Source organism: Rhineura floridana, chromosome 8 (genome assembly GCF_030035675.1).
Source record: "Rhineura floridana isolate rRhiFlo1 chromosome 8, rRhiFlo1.hap2, whole genome shotgun sequence".
Taxonomy (NCBI): domain Eukaryota; kingdom Metazoa; phylum Chordata; class Lepidosauria; order Squamata; family Rhineuridae; genus Rhineura; species Rhineura floridana.
In genome coordinates, this window is record NC_084487.1 from 128,625,953 (window position 1) to 128,639,880 (window position 13,928).

Genomic DNA, 13,928 nt, shown 5'->3' on the forward strand with positions numbered 1-13,928 from the left:
TATGAGACAGACAGCTCAGACATACAAAGAGGCAAATGAAATTGCATCCTATTACACCATGGGTGGGGTACTGGATCTGGCTAGGGGGCCAGATCCTTACTTTTCCAAATCCCTAAGGTGGGCAGGGCTGTCCACCTATCAATCACTTGACAGGACATCAGATGATTATTTTTCTTTACCCACATTGAAATCACACAACTTTGCAGGCATCAGCCCCATAGCAGGTGAGCATGGCTTGACTGAAAGGGCCTTGTGGGCTAAGTGAGGGGGCCTGGCAGGCCTAATTAGGCCTGTAGGCTCCTCATCGCTGCATTTACACTACAGGAAGCACATCTGACGTATTGATGGGAGTTTCTATTTCACCTCTTGTTGTCAAAAGATGGCATTATCCATCAGCAACAAAGAAAAAAACAGTAGCCGCTGCCCCCGCCCCCGCCCTTGCCTTGTTTAACACAAATCCTCTGTGAAGACTTTAATGATGATGTGTAAGAGAAAGAGTATGAAGAAAACTTGCTTGGTATGGCTTGGAGGGTGGGACACATCGTGGATAAAAGTAATGAAGACAGAGAGACTGTTTCGGATATAGTGCAACTCCGAAACCCCTCTGCTCCTCACAAAAGAAAAACATGCTGACAGCTAGGAACAATGGTGGAACACAGGAGTAAAATGTCAGAACAAATACATATATAACATAGCTTACTTGAAGATTCAATAGGGTTCTAAGAACATGTGGGACTGTGCTTGCAGGCCAGAACCAGGCTCCCTTAGATGAAACAGACTTTTTAGATCAATTTCACTTACGATTTAAGAACATAAGAAGTGCCTGCTGGATCAGGCCAGTGGCCCATCTAGTCCAGCATCCTGTTCTCACAGTGGCCAGCCAGGTGCCTGGGGGAAGCCCGCAAGCAGGACCCGAGTGCAAGAACACTCTCCCCTCCTGAGGCTTCCGGATTAGGGCCAGTTTAGGGCCAGTTTTGGAATAGAAGCTGCCTTGGTCCCCCTGTATGATCTCTTTGTCAAGAGAGAGTGTGCCCCTATTGACCCTCCTTGATCTCTCAGCATGATCTCTCTGGGAGGGTGGCACTGCTTTGAAATGTTGCTGATCATGTCACTTCTTACTCGCCTTTTCTCTAAACTCAAAAGCCCCAATGCTGCAGCCCTTCCTCATCTCCTGGAACACTTGATTGCCCTCTTCTGAACCCTTTCCAACTCTGCAATACATTTTTGAGGTGAGGCAACCAGAACTGTACAGAGTATTCCAAGTGCCATCGCACCGTAGATTTGTATAATGGCATTATGGTATCAGCAGTTTTATTTTCATTTCATTTCATTTCCTAACAATTCCTAGCATGGAATTTGCTTTTTTCACAGCTGTCACACACTGGGTCAACATCTTCATCAAGCTATCCACTATGACCCCAAGGTCTCATTCCTGGTTAGTCACCACCAGTTCAGACCCTATGAGCATATATGTGAAATTTAGATTTTTTTGCTCCAATGTGCATCACTAAATTTGTCTACATTGAATTGCATTTGCCATTAAATGAAGGAAATCTTGTTGCTAGACACAGATGACGCTCAAGAGACATCCAAGTGTCACCACCTTTATTGCAACAAACATGAGTAAAGCACTTACCTTGTATCCAACTGCAGGTAGTGCTGATTTATCCCAGTTGTTAGGATAGGTTGTTGATGGAGTAGATGCTGAAACATGGTTCGTGTGGCTGTTTACATGGAAAATAAAAAAATGAGAGAACATATTTGACTGCAGCTTGTTCTCTGTACGTATGCAATCTTTCCCCTGTGCCTCCAATTACTTTATCTTTGTAGGACAAGACTGAACAAACACCACTGTACAGACCTAGAGCTCTGGAAAGGGCCCATACATTTTGGTTTCTCTTAATAACCACAAATAGTTGGCTGGTTAGTATCACTGACCCCTTTCATGAGATGCCAGCAGCACCTCACAGCTGCTGCCACCTCCTGCAAAAAAGTCCAGCCAGAATGGCATCTTTGTCCTGGGCATGCACGACAGGGCTACCCTTGGATTTATGAAGACAACTAAATTGATTTAAATCCTACCAAATGGATTTATGAGTCCTACTAAATTCAACAGTCCATATTCCAGACTGCTAAAAATATGTACCAGTCTAGAATGTTGTTGAATACATGCTTCGAAGATTAGCCTTAGAAACTGTTCAGTTATCTCCCTGGAAAATAGGACACACCATTCTCCAATATTACCCTCCTGTCTCCTAGCAAATACTTCTAACTACTACTTTAATGTAGTGATTCTGGAATACAGAAATCCATGTAAACAGCTGAATTTGTATTTGTAGTCTTCAGGAGGCTTTATTTGTAGGTTTTAGGAAGATCTTGCCCATTATCTGTTCCATTGTCTATTGTACTCCTCCGCAAGGCAACACATTTTGGCAGAAAGTTTACGTTGAATGCCTAACATAGGGAAGGCTGCAAGATGGCAAGTTCTTGCTGATATGGACAAAGATCTGCCTTGCAAGTTACATAGTTTTGCTTTGACTACGTGAAAAATTAGAAATAAATTTATTCCACAAAAAGTAGTTACATATGTAGTTACAGTTAATTAATGGCAAATAGGGCAACCCATTATCTGAAGTTTTTATTTACAGATTGTTTTATTTGTAAACATGACAGATGATTGTATGTTTTAATTTGTACATAGTATAAGCATAAAATGAATTCCTCTCTTCGCTCAGAGGCAGAACTTTATGCCTTTAGCAGCAGGGGAATTTTCCCCTCATCGATATATGCATGTAGGAAAAAATGTCTCCCATTCAACATTGTATGTCAAGCAACTATTAATGCCAGAAAGACAGACAAGTGCAAAGGATATGTAGTCGGGTGGGCAACTTGAAAGAGGAGGGGCTTGCCTGGCCTAAACTTTCCCTTACTGGAAATTTGTATCCTCTACTCTCATAGGTCTGTTACCTCCTCCTTGGAAGAAGTAAGATGGTTGGTGTTTGCAAGTTAAACCTCAATGGGTAGCAAGAATCACCCTCAGGACCCTGTCCCACTTGTCCCGAAGCTTTATGTTCATCCTTGCCCTCCCCCGGGCCCCGGTTTGAGCACCTAGGTTCTAATCGTCCTCTGGCACCATGGTCATTAACTACACAAACCACAGTCACTTTATAGCAGCATAAGGGAATCAGAAATGAGACATTCCTGTAGCCAACAGCAGCATGCTCTTCCAAAACATATGATGAAATTATTCAGCCAATCTAGGGCAATTAGTTAGCTACAAACATGAATAAACAATGTGAAACTTGTGGTGGGGAAAGATGGGGGATTCACACACAAAAAAAGATAATTTTATACAACGAATAATCTGCTTTGTAAAGCAAAAATGCTAAAAATACTGATTTTATACCCTTTCTTTGTCTTTACATCTTCAGAGGAAACAAACTTGGGGCGCCTCTGGATCTCTCTCTTGGTTTGATAGAGCACGTTTCTCTGTGTCATATCTTGAAAAAGAAAATACATGTTTTTTATGTAGCAGGTCAGAGGATGCAAGCCAATTCCCTTCTTTTATTTACAGGAAACAGTTGCTGAACAAGAGCAGCTGGTCTTTGGCCACCAAAGCACACTTGAATAAAAAGATTTTATACCTCCAAAAGAATTCAAGAACAGAGCAGCAGCCTCTCTATGCACCCCTTGCAGTCTTCGTTAACGTACTAATTGTAATCTTTAAGTGGATATTTTCCCTGTCAATATTAAATTTTGCGATGGACTATAAGGATGCAACAAATCTCTTAAGACACACTGGGCCTCTGGGAAATTTGAATATATCACAGCCTGTTGAAGTAACAGTACCTTTAAAGTTGATCTCATATTGCTGGGAGCCTGCTGTGAATGGGATGCTGCCACTTGGATCTACTAGGAATAAATTCTCCAGATCATCAGAATTTAAAATAGAACCCTGGAGTTGCCCATCCTGTAGAGAGAAAATGTGAAAAAGTAGCCTGTAAAGTCATGGGGAAGTAATTGGGACATGCACAGCTAAGTATTTTCTCTATTCTTGAATGAAATGCTTAAGTCAGGGGCTCCCAAACTGTGATCCACAAGCTTCTATTCAGGTGGTCCATGACATGTCCATATTAAGCATTCAGACTGATTTTTAGTGGAATTTTTATTACTTCTTTTATTTCTTATATTGTATTTCATTGTATTACAATTTGAATTCTATAAAAGAAATAAAAACACACTTAAAATTATATCGCATCCAACAGGACAGGTTATGGTGGTGTGGTGTATCAACCCAGATTTCCCCTTCTAAAAGGCTAAGTTATTAAAAGGGATGGCTGTGAAGTCCTTCCCTGGCACCATCTGTGACGCTCTCACTTGTGGCTACCAGCAGACAGGATTGTCAGGTTTGTTCTTACCCTTTACAGCACTAGCACCGATCTCAAAAGATCCCACCACTGCCACCACATGTGACGTCCTTCCCTGGCACCATCTGTGACGCTCTCACTTGTGGCTACCAGCAGACAGGATTGTCAGGTTTGTTCTTACCCTTTACAGCACTAGCACCGATCTCAAAAGATCCCACCACTGCCACCACATGTGACGTCCTTCCCTGGCACCACCTGTGACACTCTCACTTGTGGTTACCAGCAGAAAGGATTGTCAGGTTTGTCCTTACCCTTTACAGCACTAGCACCGATCTCAAAAGATCCCACCACTGCCACCACATGTGACGACCTTCCCTGGCACCATCTGTGACGCTCTCACTTGTGGCTACCAGCAGACAGGATTGTCAGGTTTGTTCTTACCCTTTACAGCACTAGCACCGATCTCAAAAGATCCCACCATTGCCACCACATGTGACGTCCTTCCCTGGCACCACCTGTGACACTCTCACTTGTAGTTACCAGCAGACAGGATCGTCAGGTTTGTTCTTACCCTTTACAGCCCTAGCACCGATCTCAAAAGATCCCACTGCTAGGCAGCACCACCTGACACTCTGTAACCCTTTTAGCCAATAGACTGTGCCTGGTTTCTGCCTGGCTATTCCAATACCTTGTGTCAGCAGCCTTGTTTACTTTGTTATTTCTAATTCTTAATAAATATTTCTTGGTTAAATAAAAGCCTGATTCCTTCAGCTGGGATACACATACCAGGGGGAACAGCAAAGTAACCAAGGCTGAACAGTTTGTATCGAATGGTGGCAGCGGCGGATCGAAGGAAAATGTATCCAGTCCCACAGAGAAACCCAGGGCTGTATGCTTCAGAGTCAAGGGGCTACAGGGGGGTTTACAAATTACCTATACCCATTGACACAAGGTATTGGAATAGCCAGGCAGAGAGTAGGCACAGTCTATTGGCTAAAAGGGTTACAGAGTGTCGGGTGGTGCTGCCTAGCAGTGGGATCTTTTGAGATCGTTGCTAGGGCTGTAAAGGGCAAGAATAAACCTGACTATCCTGTCTGCTGGTAACCACAAGTGAGAGCGTCACAAGTGGTGCCAGGGAAGGACGTCACAATGGCCACTCCCACTGAGCCTAGAGGTGATTTAAGAGATAAAATTGGTAACACCATGATGGTTACATTCTACCTCTACTGTCAGAGGCAATATGTCTCTGAATGCCTGTTCAGAGAATCACAATTGTGAAGAGCGCTCTTGCACTCAAGTCCTGCTTGTGGGCTTCCCACAAGCATCTGGTTGGCCAATGTGAGAACAGGATGCTGGACTAGATGGGCCACTGGCCTAATCCAACAGGCTTTCAATGTTCTTACGTGATACTAGTTTGGCAAATCAGGAAAGGGCAAGCAGCACCACTCAGGAGATGGGATTTGGGCTCAGGGGTGTCAAACGCTGGCAATTCTTACCAGAACATAAGTCTAGGAATGTCAAAATTCCCTCCCTTTCTAGAACTGGTACTATAAAAACCCGTAACCTAGTATGTAGCATTACCAACAGCTTAACTTGTTGCAAAGCTTCCTCCACCCCCACCCACACACTAGGAAAAAGCATTTGATTAATCTGGTCTTAGAACCAGATAAAAAAATCTGCCTTAATCGGGATTTAACAAAAAATGAGATGCATTTGACAATAACCTAAAAGTAACGTAAAAATATGAAATTGTATTAAGCAATCTTGTTTACAGTACTGGGGATTCAACTACACCAGCAGGCTTATCTGCAGTTTGTAATAGTATCCAATGTTAATTCCTACAAATGAACCTTAGTTTAATTCATACTCTTGCATTTTTTTTCTTTTATTATACACCTCCGAGGTTATAAACAATAAGTAAATAAATAACCAATCCTTGTATCAAGGAAAAGTATCTATTGTGTTATTAAATGAAAATTTTAACCATGTTGGGATCATTCAAATCCCAGTACCTTAGCTGTACAGTTTCATTCCTCCACAATCCTTCAATAAAAAAAACCCAACAAACAGAGAATTTTTGATAGATCACCCATATAATTTTTGACATAGTTGTTGGGAAGTAAACCCTGTGTAAGTGGGACTTACTTCTGAGTAAGTGCACACAGGATTATAATAAATTTTATTTGTTAGTCGCCTATCCGTCCAAATTAACGGACACTCTAGGCGACTTACAACAACAACATAATAAAATACAATGCTGTATTTTATTATGCTGTAAATGAGCACTACAGATCTCTTAGCTGTATAATATACGAACTATGAAGAAGCATAAATTAGGGGAGATATTCTCCTATTCTTCTCTTAGGGAAGTAATTCAGTTTTTATGCCAAATAAATAGGAGGATTAAATCCTATGTTACTTTGGCTTCATTGTATGGAGGGATATGCAGGAACTGGAGTCTCTAACTGGGCCTGAGATTTCTCTTCAGGAAATAATGTCTGAACAGGCCCAGATACCCTTGCAGCAGGCATTGTCCATGGTACCAGAAATGGACAAAATGCATACTGACCTCTTTCCCATATTCGACCCATTGGCCCAGGTCATTCTTCCAGTACCAAAGCCACTTTGTTGTCATTACAAATTTAGCAGGTTTGGTGACAGATGATGGAGTACACAGGCGTCGAACAGGGGACAAGTTAGAGGTCATGCTCTTAAAGTTGATGTATGGATCCAAAATACTATAGAATGAGAAAGAGGGAGTGTGTTTAATTGCATATGGGCACCAACTATATAGATATAACATTGCACTTTCTAATCAGGCAGTTAGAGGTTTTCCAAATCTATACTATCATCCTACCTTCCAACTCCCAAGTTCTCAGTTTGTGACAGAACTGGGGTGGAGAAGATGAATGTGAGCCCGCAGGGACATGCTCTTTATTTACTGGTAAGAAAAGCACTCAGGCGTCCAGTAACAAGGGGACAGTTAGGAGACCAGCCATTTGTGTTGGGGAACATAGCAGATTCAAAAGTCTCCCAACCTAATTTTTTTCCTGCCAGCTCTGCAGTCTACAAGAGATGGAATTTCCTCCTTTTCTCCTGACCTCTGTGATTCTTGTATATAATAGCCAGCTCTCAAGTTTCTCACTCTTTGTCACACCCTCCCAACATGCTAGCACGACTAACACAGGCAGGGAGGACTATGCACATTGGGGCAAGCTCAGGATTCTCAAAGTTCCAGTTGGGACAAAATAAACAGGCTTCAATCTTAAGACACAGTTGAGAATGGAAGTTGCTTTCCATTCCAGACGAATGGATGAGGGAACAGGTTTATTCCTCAACCCAGTGCATGCTGATCGAGTGTGTGTTTAATCTCCCATGGAAGAGAACATAGGCCTGAGCCCACTTTATGCTGTGCCCAAAGCAATTGCATCCAGAAAGGATGGGAGGATGGGGAGAGGCGCTGGGGAAAGTAATGGAAAACTCCAGTCCTCTCCCAGATGTCAAAACTGCCTAAAAATCTATTGTTGTTAACTGGAAAATTGTATTGCCATGCATTTAAATTGCATATTACTGACATGGATCTAAGGCGGCAATATCCTGAGAGGGGAGCAAATTAGTTTTGAAAAAGGCCATTCTGCTATGGACTGTGCATTAATTCTTTTTACTTGGCTGAAAAATATTCCAAAAGCAAAGAAACTATATTCTATCTTTATAGATATTAAGTCAGTTTTTAATACCTAGAGATTGGCTCTGGGGGTATATATGCAGTATCAAATGATAAAAAGTTGCTATATATGAATGACAGCCACACAACAATTCAACAATGCAGGTTAGATGTAACCCCAAGGGTGATCTTACCAAGCCAATACAATGACACATGGGGCAAGCTGCGGTATGTTTTGGCCCCTCTGCTCTTTAATCTTTATTTGGATGATCATTCTCCTAAACAATATGTTCAACAACAGCACTTGCCCAGACAGGCTAGTACAGAAATTCCTTTGTTACTATATGCAGAATATGCCATAGTACTCCTACAATCCTGGGTTGGATTTAAAAAACTAAGTCCTCAAGCTGCTCCAAGGCAGAACGGGTGACAATCAATTATGATAAAACTGAAGGGTTGATTTTTGCAAACCAATGTAAGAAATATAAATGGGCCCTACACGGGCATGTAATAAACAAGTTAAGAAATTTAAATATCTGGGAGTTACTTTTCAATCTACTCTGGCCTGGTGATTTCAGATTTACAATATTACACAGGGAACACTGAATTGAGGTTCACCATTAAGGTTCTACTATACAAAAAGCTGCACTACTGAAGTTCTAAGCAGCTGGTATAGCCCAGTGGGGAGGAGAGCCTGGCTGGGAGTCCAGAGTCTGTGTGTTCAAATCCTGGGTGTCAAGGGCCAGCTAATTCTGTTTTAAACACCCTATTATTTCTGTTAATAGCTGGTATAGCACAGTGGGGAGGAGAGCCTGGCTGGGAGTCCAGAGTCTGTGAGTTCAAATCCTCGCTCGTGTCTCCTGGGTGTCAAGGGCCAGCTAAAGATCACCCCCACAGTGAGGGGCTCAGGGGTTACGTGCCCTGCCACCTGTGCAGCCGTGGGCAAGCGGCATAGTCCCAAGGAGCCCAGTTGCCCCCCAGCTGGCAGTTGCGGACGAGGAAGGGGCTGGCTGGTGCAGCTGTGGCAAGCTGAGCAGGCCCGAGCCAGCTGGGGAGGACTAGCCTCAGAGGAAGGCAATGGGAAACCCCCTCTGAATACCGCTTACCATGAAAGCCCTATTCGCAGGGTAGCCATAAGTCGGGATCGACTTGAAGGCAGTCCATTTCCTGAGGGTCTACTGCACAAATTGTGGTCAGGATATACCTTTGGTTTTGAAGGTGTATAAAGCCAAACAACTTACCAATATTATGTATGGAGTTCAAATTTGGATACTAGGAATCAATGAATCCTTAGAGACAACACAAACCACTTTGACAAAAATCTTTTATGTACCAAGATGCATCTCCTATTTAGTCTTATGACTTGACACAGGCATTTGTTCTCTGGACAGAATAGTGTGACCCCTTACAATTGGTTACTGGCTTTTCCTGAAATTACTTTCAACAGATTTGGGCTACTTATCCCTGGCTTTGCTCGATAATTGTGCTTGCTGGTTAAAATTTTGTTAATCATAAAGTTAACACCGTTGGCTAGTCACTACCCCTCTTCTGCCACTTGGGTTAGAAAAAGCAACAAGCTGCATTAAACAGACTTCTAGATCTTAACTTGCAAAATTCATTAGCTCTGGCAAAACAAGTTTGCTCACCACTGTACCTTGGCTTAAAACCTAGTGGTGATTATCGGCCTTCTGACTATTATACAACATTAAATATTTATCAAAACGGGACAGCACTTTCCGTTACTAAGTTCAATACTGTGTCATCAGCAGGTGGACAATTAATTAGGCTGCCTTGGCACCTGGAGTTTGTCCTTGCAAAAGCTGCTCAGTTCCAGAGTTATCTCACGTTCCTCTTTTGCCATTTTATATGGATAAGATCCCAATTCATTTCCCCTGTACTTTCTCTACACTTGGGGGACTCAAATGAATTCTGTGTTTCAATTTTAATAGCAAACTCCACCCCTAAAGTGGCTCACTGTAGCCAACAAAACAGGCAACAACTGTTAAAGGGAAGATGAGTTCCAAGTCAGAACTGTCTGCATTTTAAAACTGATTGTTCATGGATTTTGTTACGCTTATTTTTAAAGGCCTCCATTTGTGTACATGTATATTGTTTCTTTCTCTGCTGTGATTATCTTGAAAATCCTATGCTATATTTGATGTTTGTTGTCTGTAGACCAAATTAACTAAAACTGGTATATATGTGCAAATAAGCAAATATTACAAAAACACAAGACCCCAGTACTCTCCACACAAGGAAACTGGACCTGTCAAAGGCTTTCCCCTGAAAACTCCTTCTGCTCACAGAAAGGGGGGGGGCAAAAAGCCACAATTCTTAGCATGATATAGGGAATGCCAATTAAAAGCCTTATGGCAACTACTCTGAAATAAATATTCTTCAGTTTTTGAATCAGATTCCCAATAATGATTTGTTTGTTCCATTTACATAACATCCATGCAGCGTTAGCTCTCTCTGTGTGGTGTAGAAACCCAAGGCACTTTTTGCAGACTTGAGTTCTGTTCCTCATTATCAATCAAGCAATCAGGAACATTTCCCCAAGGGCTCATTCCATCTGACCACCAACTGGGGAGGGGAAGAGAACTTTTTCCATGGTAATATCTGAAACTTCAATGTTATTTTTAAAGTTTCTTTAAAATGTTTTTCTAAATATTGTTTTTTCTAAATAAATTTGTTTTTAAAGTATGTTTCTAAATTGTGTATTTGTTTTAATGTTTTTGATTGCTGTAAACCGCCCAGAGAGCTTCGGCTATGGGGCGGTATACAAGTGCAATAAATAAAAATAATAAATATTGTGACAGATTAAATAATTTATAAGGGCTACCAGAAAGCTACATTTTAAAAACACGAAAGATACGTGTGTGATGTGCTGCCATAGCAACATGTAGGACCGAGAAGCCACATGGCACAATCACCATCTTTTCATTAAAGGAAAGAGATCCACAAAAAGAAGTCAGACTTAGAAGCTATCAGAGGAATAGCAAGGTCAGCTTTATACCAGATAGTACTTGGGTCACAGTAAGCTTTTTCTATTTCCTCTCTTTTGGCCAAGTCCTTCCAACCATTTCCAGTATAAATCTGCCACCGATAAGGTAGATCGTAATGAATCATGTTGCAATTGTCTGCAAAAAGAAGAAATAAAAGGAAGTCAAATGGCTGCTTCAACTGATAAGTCAAGTGATGAAACAAAACTAATTTGAGCACAAATTCTGCATGCCTATTTGCTTAACATTTCTAATCTTCCTTAACAAAATCATGAAGACAGCACTGCAACTAAAAAAACAGCCAAATTACACTAAAAACAAGAGAAATGCAAACAATATTAACAAACAGGCAGGAGCAGCAAATAAAACAAAACACCCAAACAAGTGAGAGATGGTCAAGTTAAAAGCCTACCAAATCAAAGACATTACTGGACCCAAGGCCATTCCTTGAGTTGGGGGATGGAGCAGGTAGCAGCAATGTGAACAATCTTGGAAAAGTGAATGAATGAGTTATGACTCCTGAGGAAGCCTAAATGGAAACCTGCCTTGGACTTGTCTATTGAGACTTACTTTTATTTTTGCAGAACTGCCAGACATAGTAAAGACATATCTCATCACTTTTCTCCTTCTCTGTATTCTGGTGAGATTTAGAAGAAGGAGCTGCTTTTATACCTGTAAGAGGAAGGGGGGGGGGGAATAAAGGAACAATCTATGCAGTTGTACCAAATACATGAATTGTTAATTTATATATATACAAACAGCAACAATTCTGAATAAAAATTTTTTAAAGCCACGTGATGGTACTCTGTTTCATCAAAAAGCAACAAGTTGTACAGGAATACTCCGATTTATGTACCTTCGTTTTACAGACTCTCATGATTACGGACATGCTCCATACTCCACCATACCCCACTTAACACATGCACGCTTCGCAATTACGGACACTGACAGAACGCCCAAACTTGCGTTCCGCGTGCCACATGCGTTGCAAAGCGTCGTCTCCCGTAGCGTTCAGAGCGACTCTGAGCGACTGCTGACCCAAAGGTTCTCGTTTACAGTACAGTACAGATCTTCTTTAAATTGTTTAAATTCTTTAAATTGCTACTAAAGTACAGTACTGTACTTTACTCTGTACAGTACAGAGCGATTGGAGCTCTGCCTGCCCCGGCCTAGGTCGGTGGCAGCAGTGTGTGTGCGCGTGGGCACCTCGTGCTCTTTACAGTACTGTAGATCCCGATTTCATTTTATACCTCTCCATTGTCCCCCATTGTCCCACCTTCCTTTCCTGCTTTAATTGATTGTGATAAAATAAAAATTAAAAAATTCTTTAGATCCCCGATTTCATTTTATACCTCTTCATTGTCCCATTTTATACCTCTCCATTGTCCCATCTTCCTTTCCTGCTTTAATTGTGATTAAAAAAATTTAAAAATTATTTAGATCCCCGTGATTTCATTTCATACCTCTCCATTGTCCCATCTTCCTTTCCTGCTTTAACTTGAATACTTTTCTCTCTGTCTCTGCCCATCATTAGTTCTGGCTTTTGCCACTGCTGGCTTATGACTACCAATAGCGTGTGTGTGTGTGGGATGTGTATTGGTACTGTTTCCCTTGCCTTCAGTACAGTACAGTACCACAGTACTGTACAGTATTACAGTACATAATGGCAGATACAAAGAAAAGTCATAAATCTATCACCTTAGATACGAAGCGTAAAATGATTAAACTGTCTCATGAAGGTGTTTCTCAAGCTGAGATAGGCCGAAGCCTAGGCTTTACTCGAACTACAGTTAACACGGTCATGAAGAGCAAAGAAAAAATTCTTGCGGAAGTTAAGAGTGCTACACCAGCGAACACAACAAAAATTAGAAAAAGGGATAGCGTTGTTGCAGACATGGAGAGACTCTTAATAGTTTGGATAGAAAATCAGACTGCACGCCAGGTTCCTGTAAGCCAGGCAATGATTGAAAGTAAGGCCTTAAGCCTACCTGAAGGCTAAGAAAGGTGAGGCAGCGAAGGATGCTGAATTTGTTGCAAGCCGTGCATGGTTTGACAGGTTCAAGAAGAGGTCTAACCTACATAACTTCAAAGTGCAAGGAGAGGCAGCTGCTGCAGATACTGAGGCTGCAGAAAGCTATCCATGCAACCTTGCCAAAATTACTGAAGAGGGAGGCTACACCAAGGAACAATTTTTTAATGTGGATGAGACTGGGCTGTTCTGGAAAAAGATGCCTGCAAGAACCTTCTTCGCAAGAGAGGAGAAAACAATGCCAGGCTACAAGGCAGCCAAAGACAGAATAACCCTTCTGTTAGGTGGCAATGTCTCTGGTACCTTAAAGCTAAAGCCTATACTAATTTATCATTGGCAAAACCCTAGAGCTTTGAAGAACTACATTAAAACTAGACTTCCAGTGCATTGGAGGTCTAATAGAAAAGCATGGGTGACTGCAGCCATTGTCGAAGATTGGTTTGACACCTGCTTTGTACCAGAGGTGAAAGCCTATTGCAAGGACAACAATATCCCTTTTAACACCTTGCTCCTTGTAGACAATGCTCCTGGCCACCCTCGAACTTTAGATGAACTGAACCCTAACATTCGAGTGGAATTCCTACCACCGAATACCACCTCACTCCTGCAGCCCATGGATGAATGTGTCATAGCCACCTTCAAGTTGAACTACTTGAAAAGAACCTTCAGTAAGTGTATTGCAGCAATAGACAATGAAGAGGGGACAGGGCAAGAAGTCCTAAAGAAGTTCTGGAAAAGCTACGACATCTTGGATTGCATCAAAACTTAAGAGATGCTTGGAATGACATCAAGGAAACAATGAAAGGGGCCTGGAAAAAATTATGCCCACAGTTATTTCATGATGTCGAAGCCTTTGAAGATCCTGT

General features: G+C 41.7%; 1 protein-coding gene across 2 annotated transcripts in view; it reads right to left on the reverse strand.

Moving 5' to 3' along the window:
• Nucleotides 1–13,928, reverse strand: part of LOC133363192 (zinc finger CCCH-type antiviral protein 1-like) — a 48,804-nt gene that overhangs the window by 15,803 nt on the left and 19,073 nt on the right. For both annotated transcript variants that reach the window (XM_061582477.1, XM_061582476.1), the window contains exons 5-10: nucleotides 11,604–11,705; nucleotides 11,048–11,171; nucleotides 6,937–7,105; nucleotides 3,850–3,970; nucleotides 3,407–3,500; nucleotides 1,637–1,724 (exon numbers count right to left, since the gene is read on the reverse strand). In XM_061582477.1, the coding sequence (XP_061438461.1) occupies nucleotides 1,637–1,724; nucleotides 3,407–3,500; nucleotides 3,850–3,970; nucleotides 6,937–7,105; nucleotides 11,048–11,171; nucleotides 11,604–11,705 (698 nt within the window). The remainder of the gene's footprint in view (nucleotides 1–1,636; nucleotides 1,725–3,406; nucleotides 3,501–3,849; nucleotides 3,971–6,936; nucleotides 7,106–11,047; nucleotides 11,172–11,603; nucleotides 11,706–13,928) is intronic.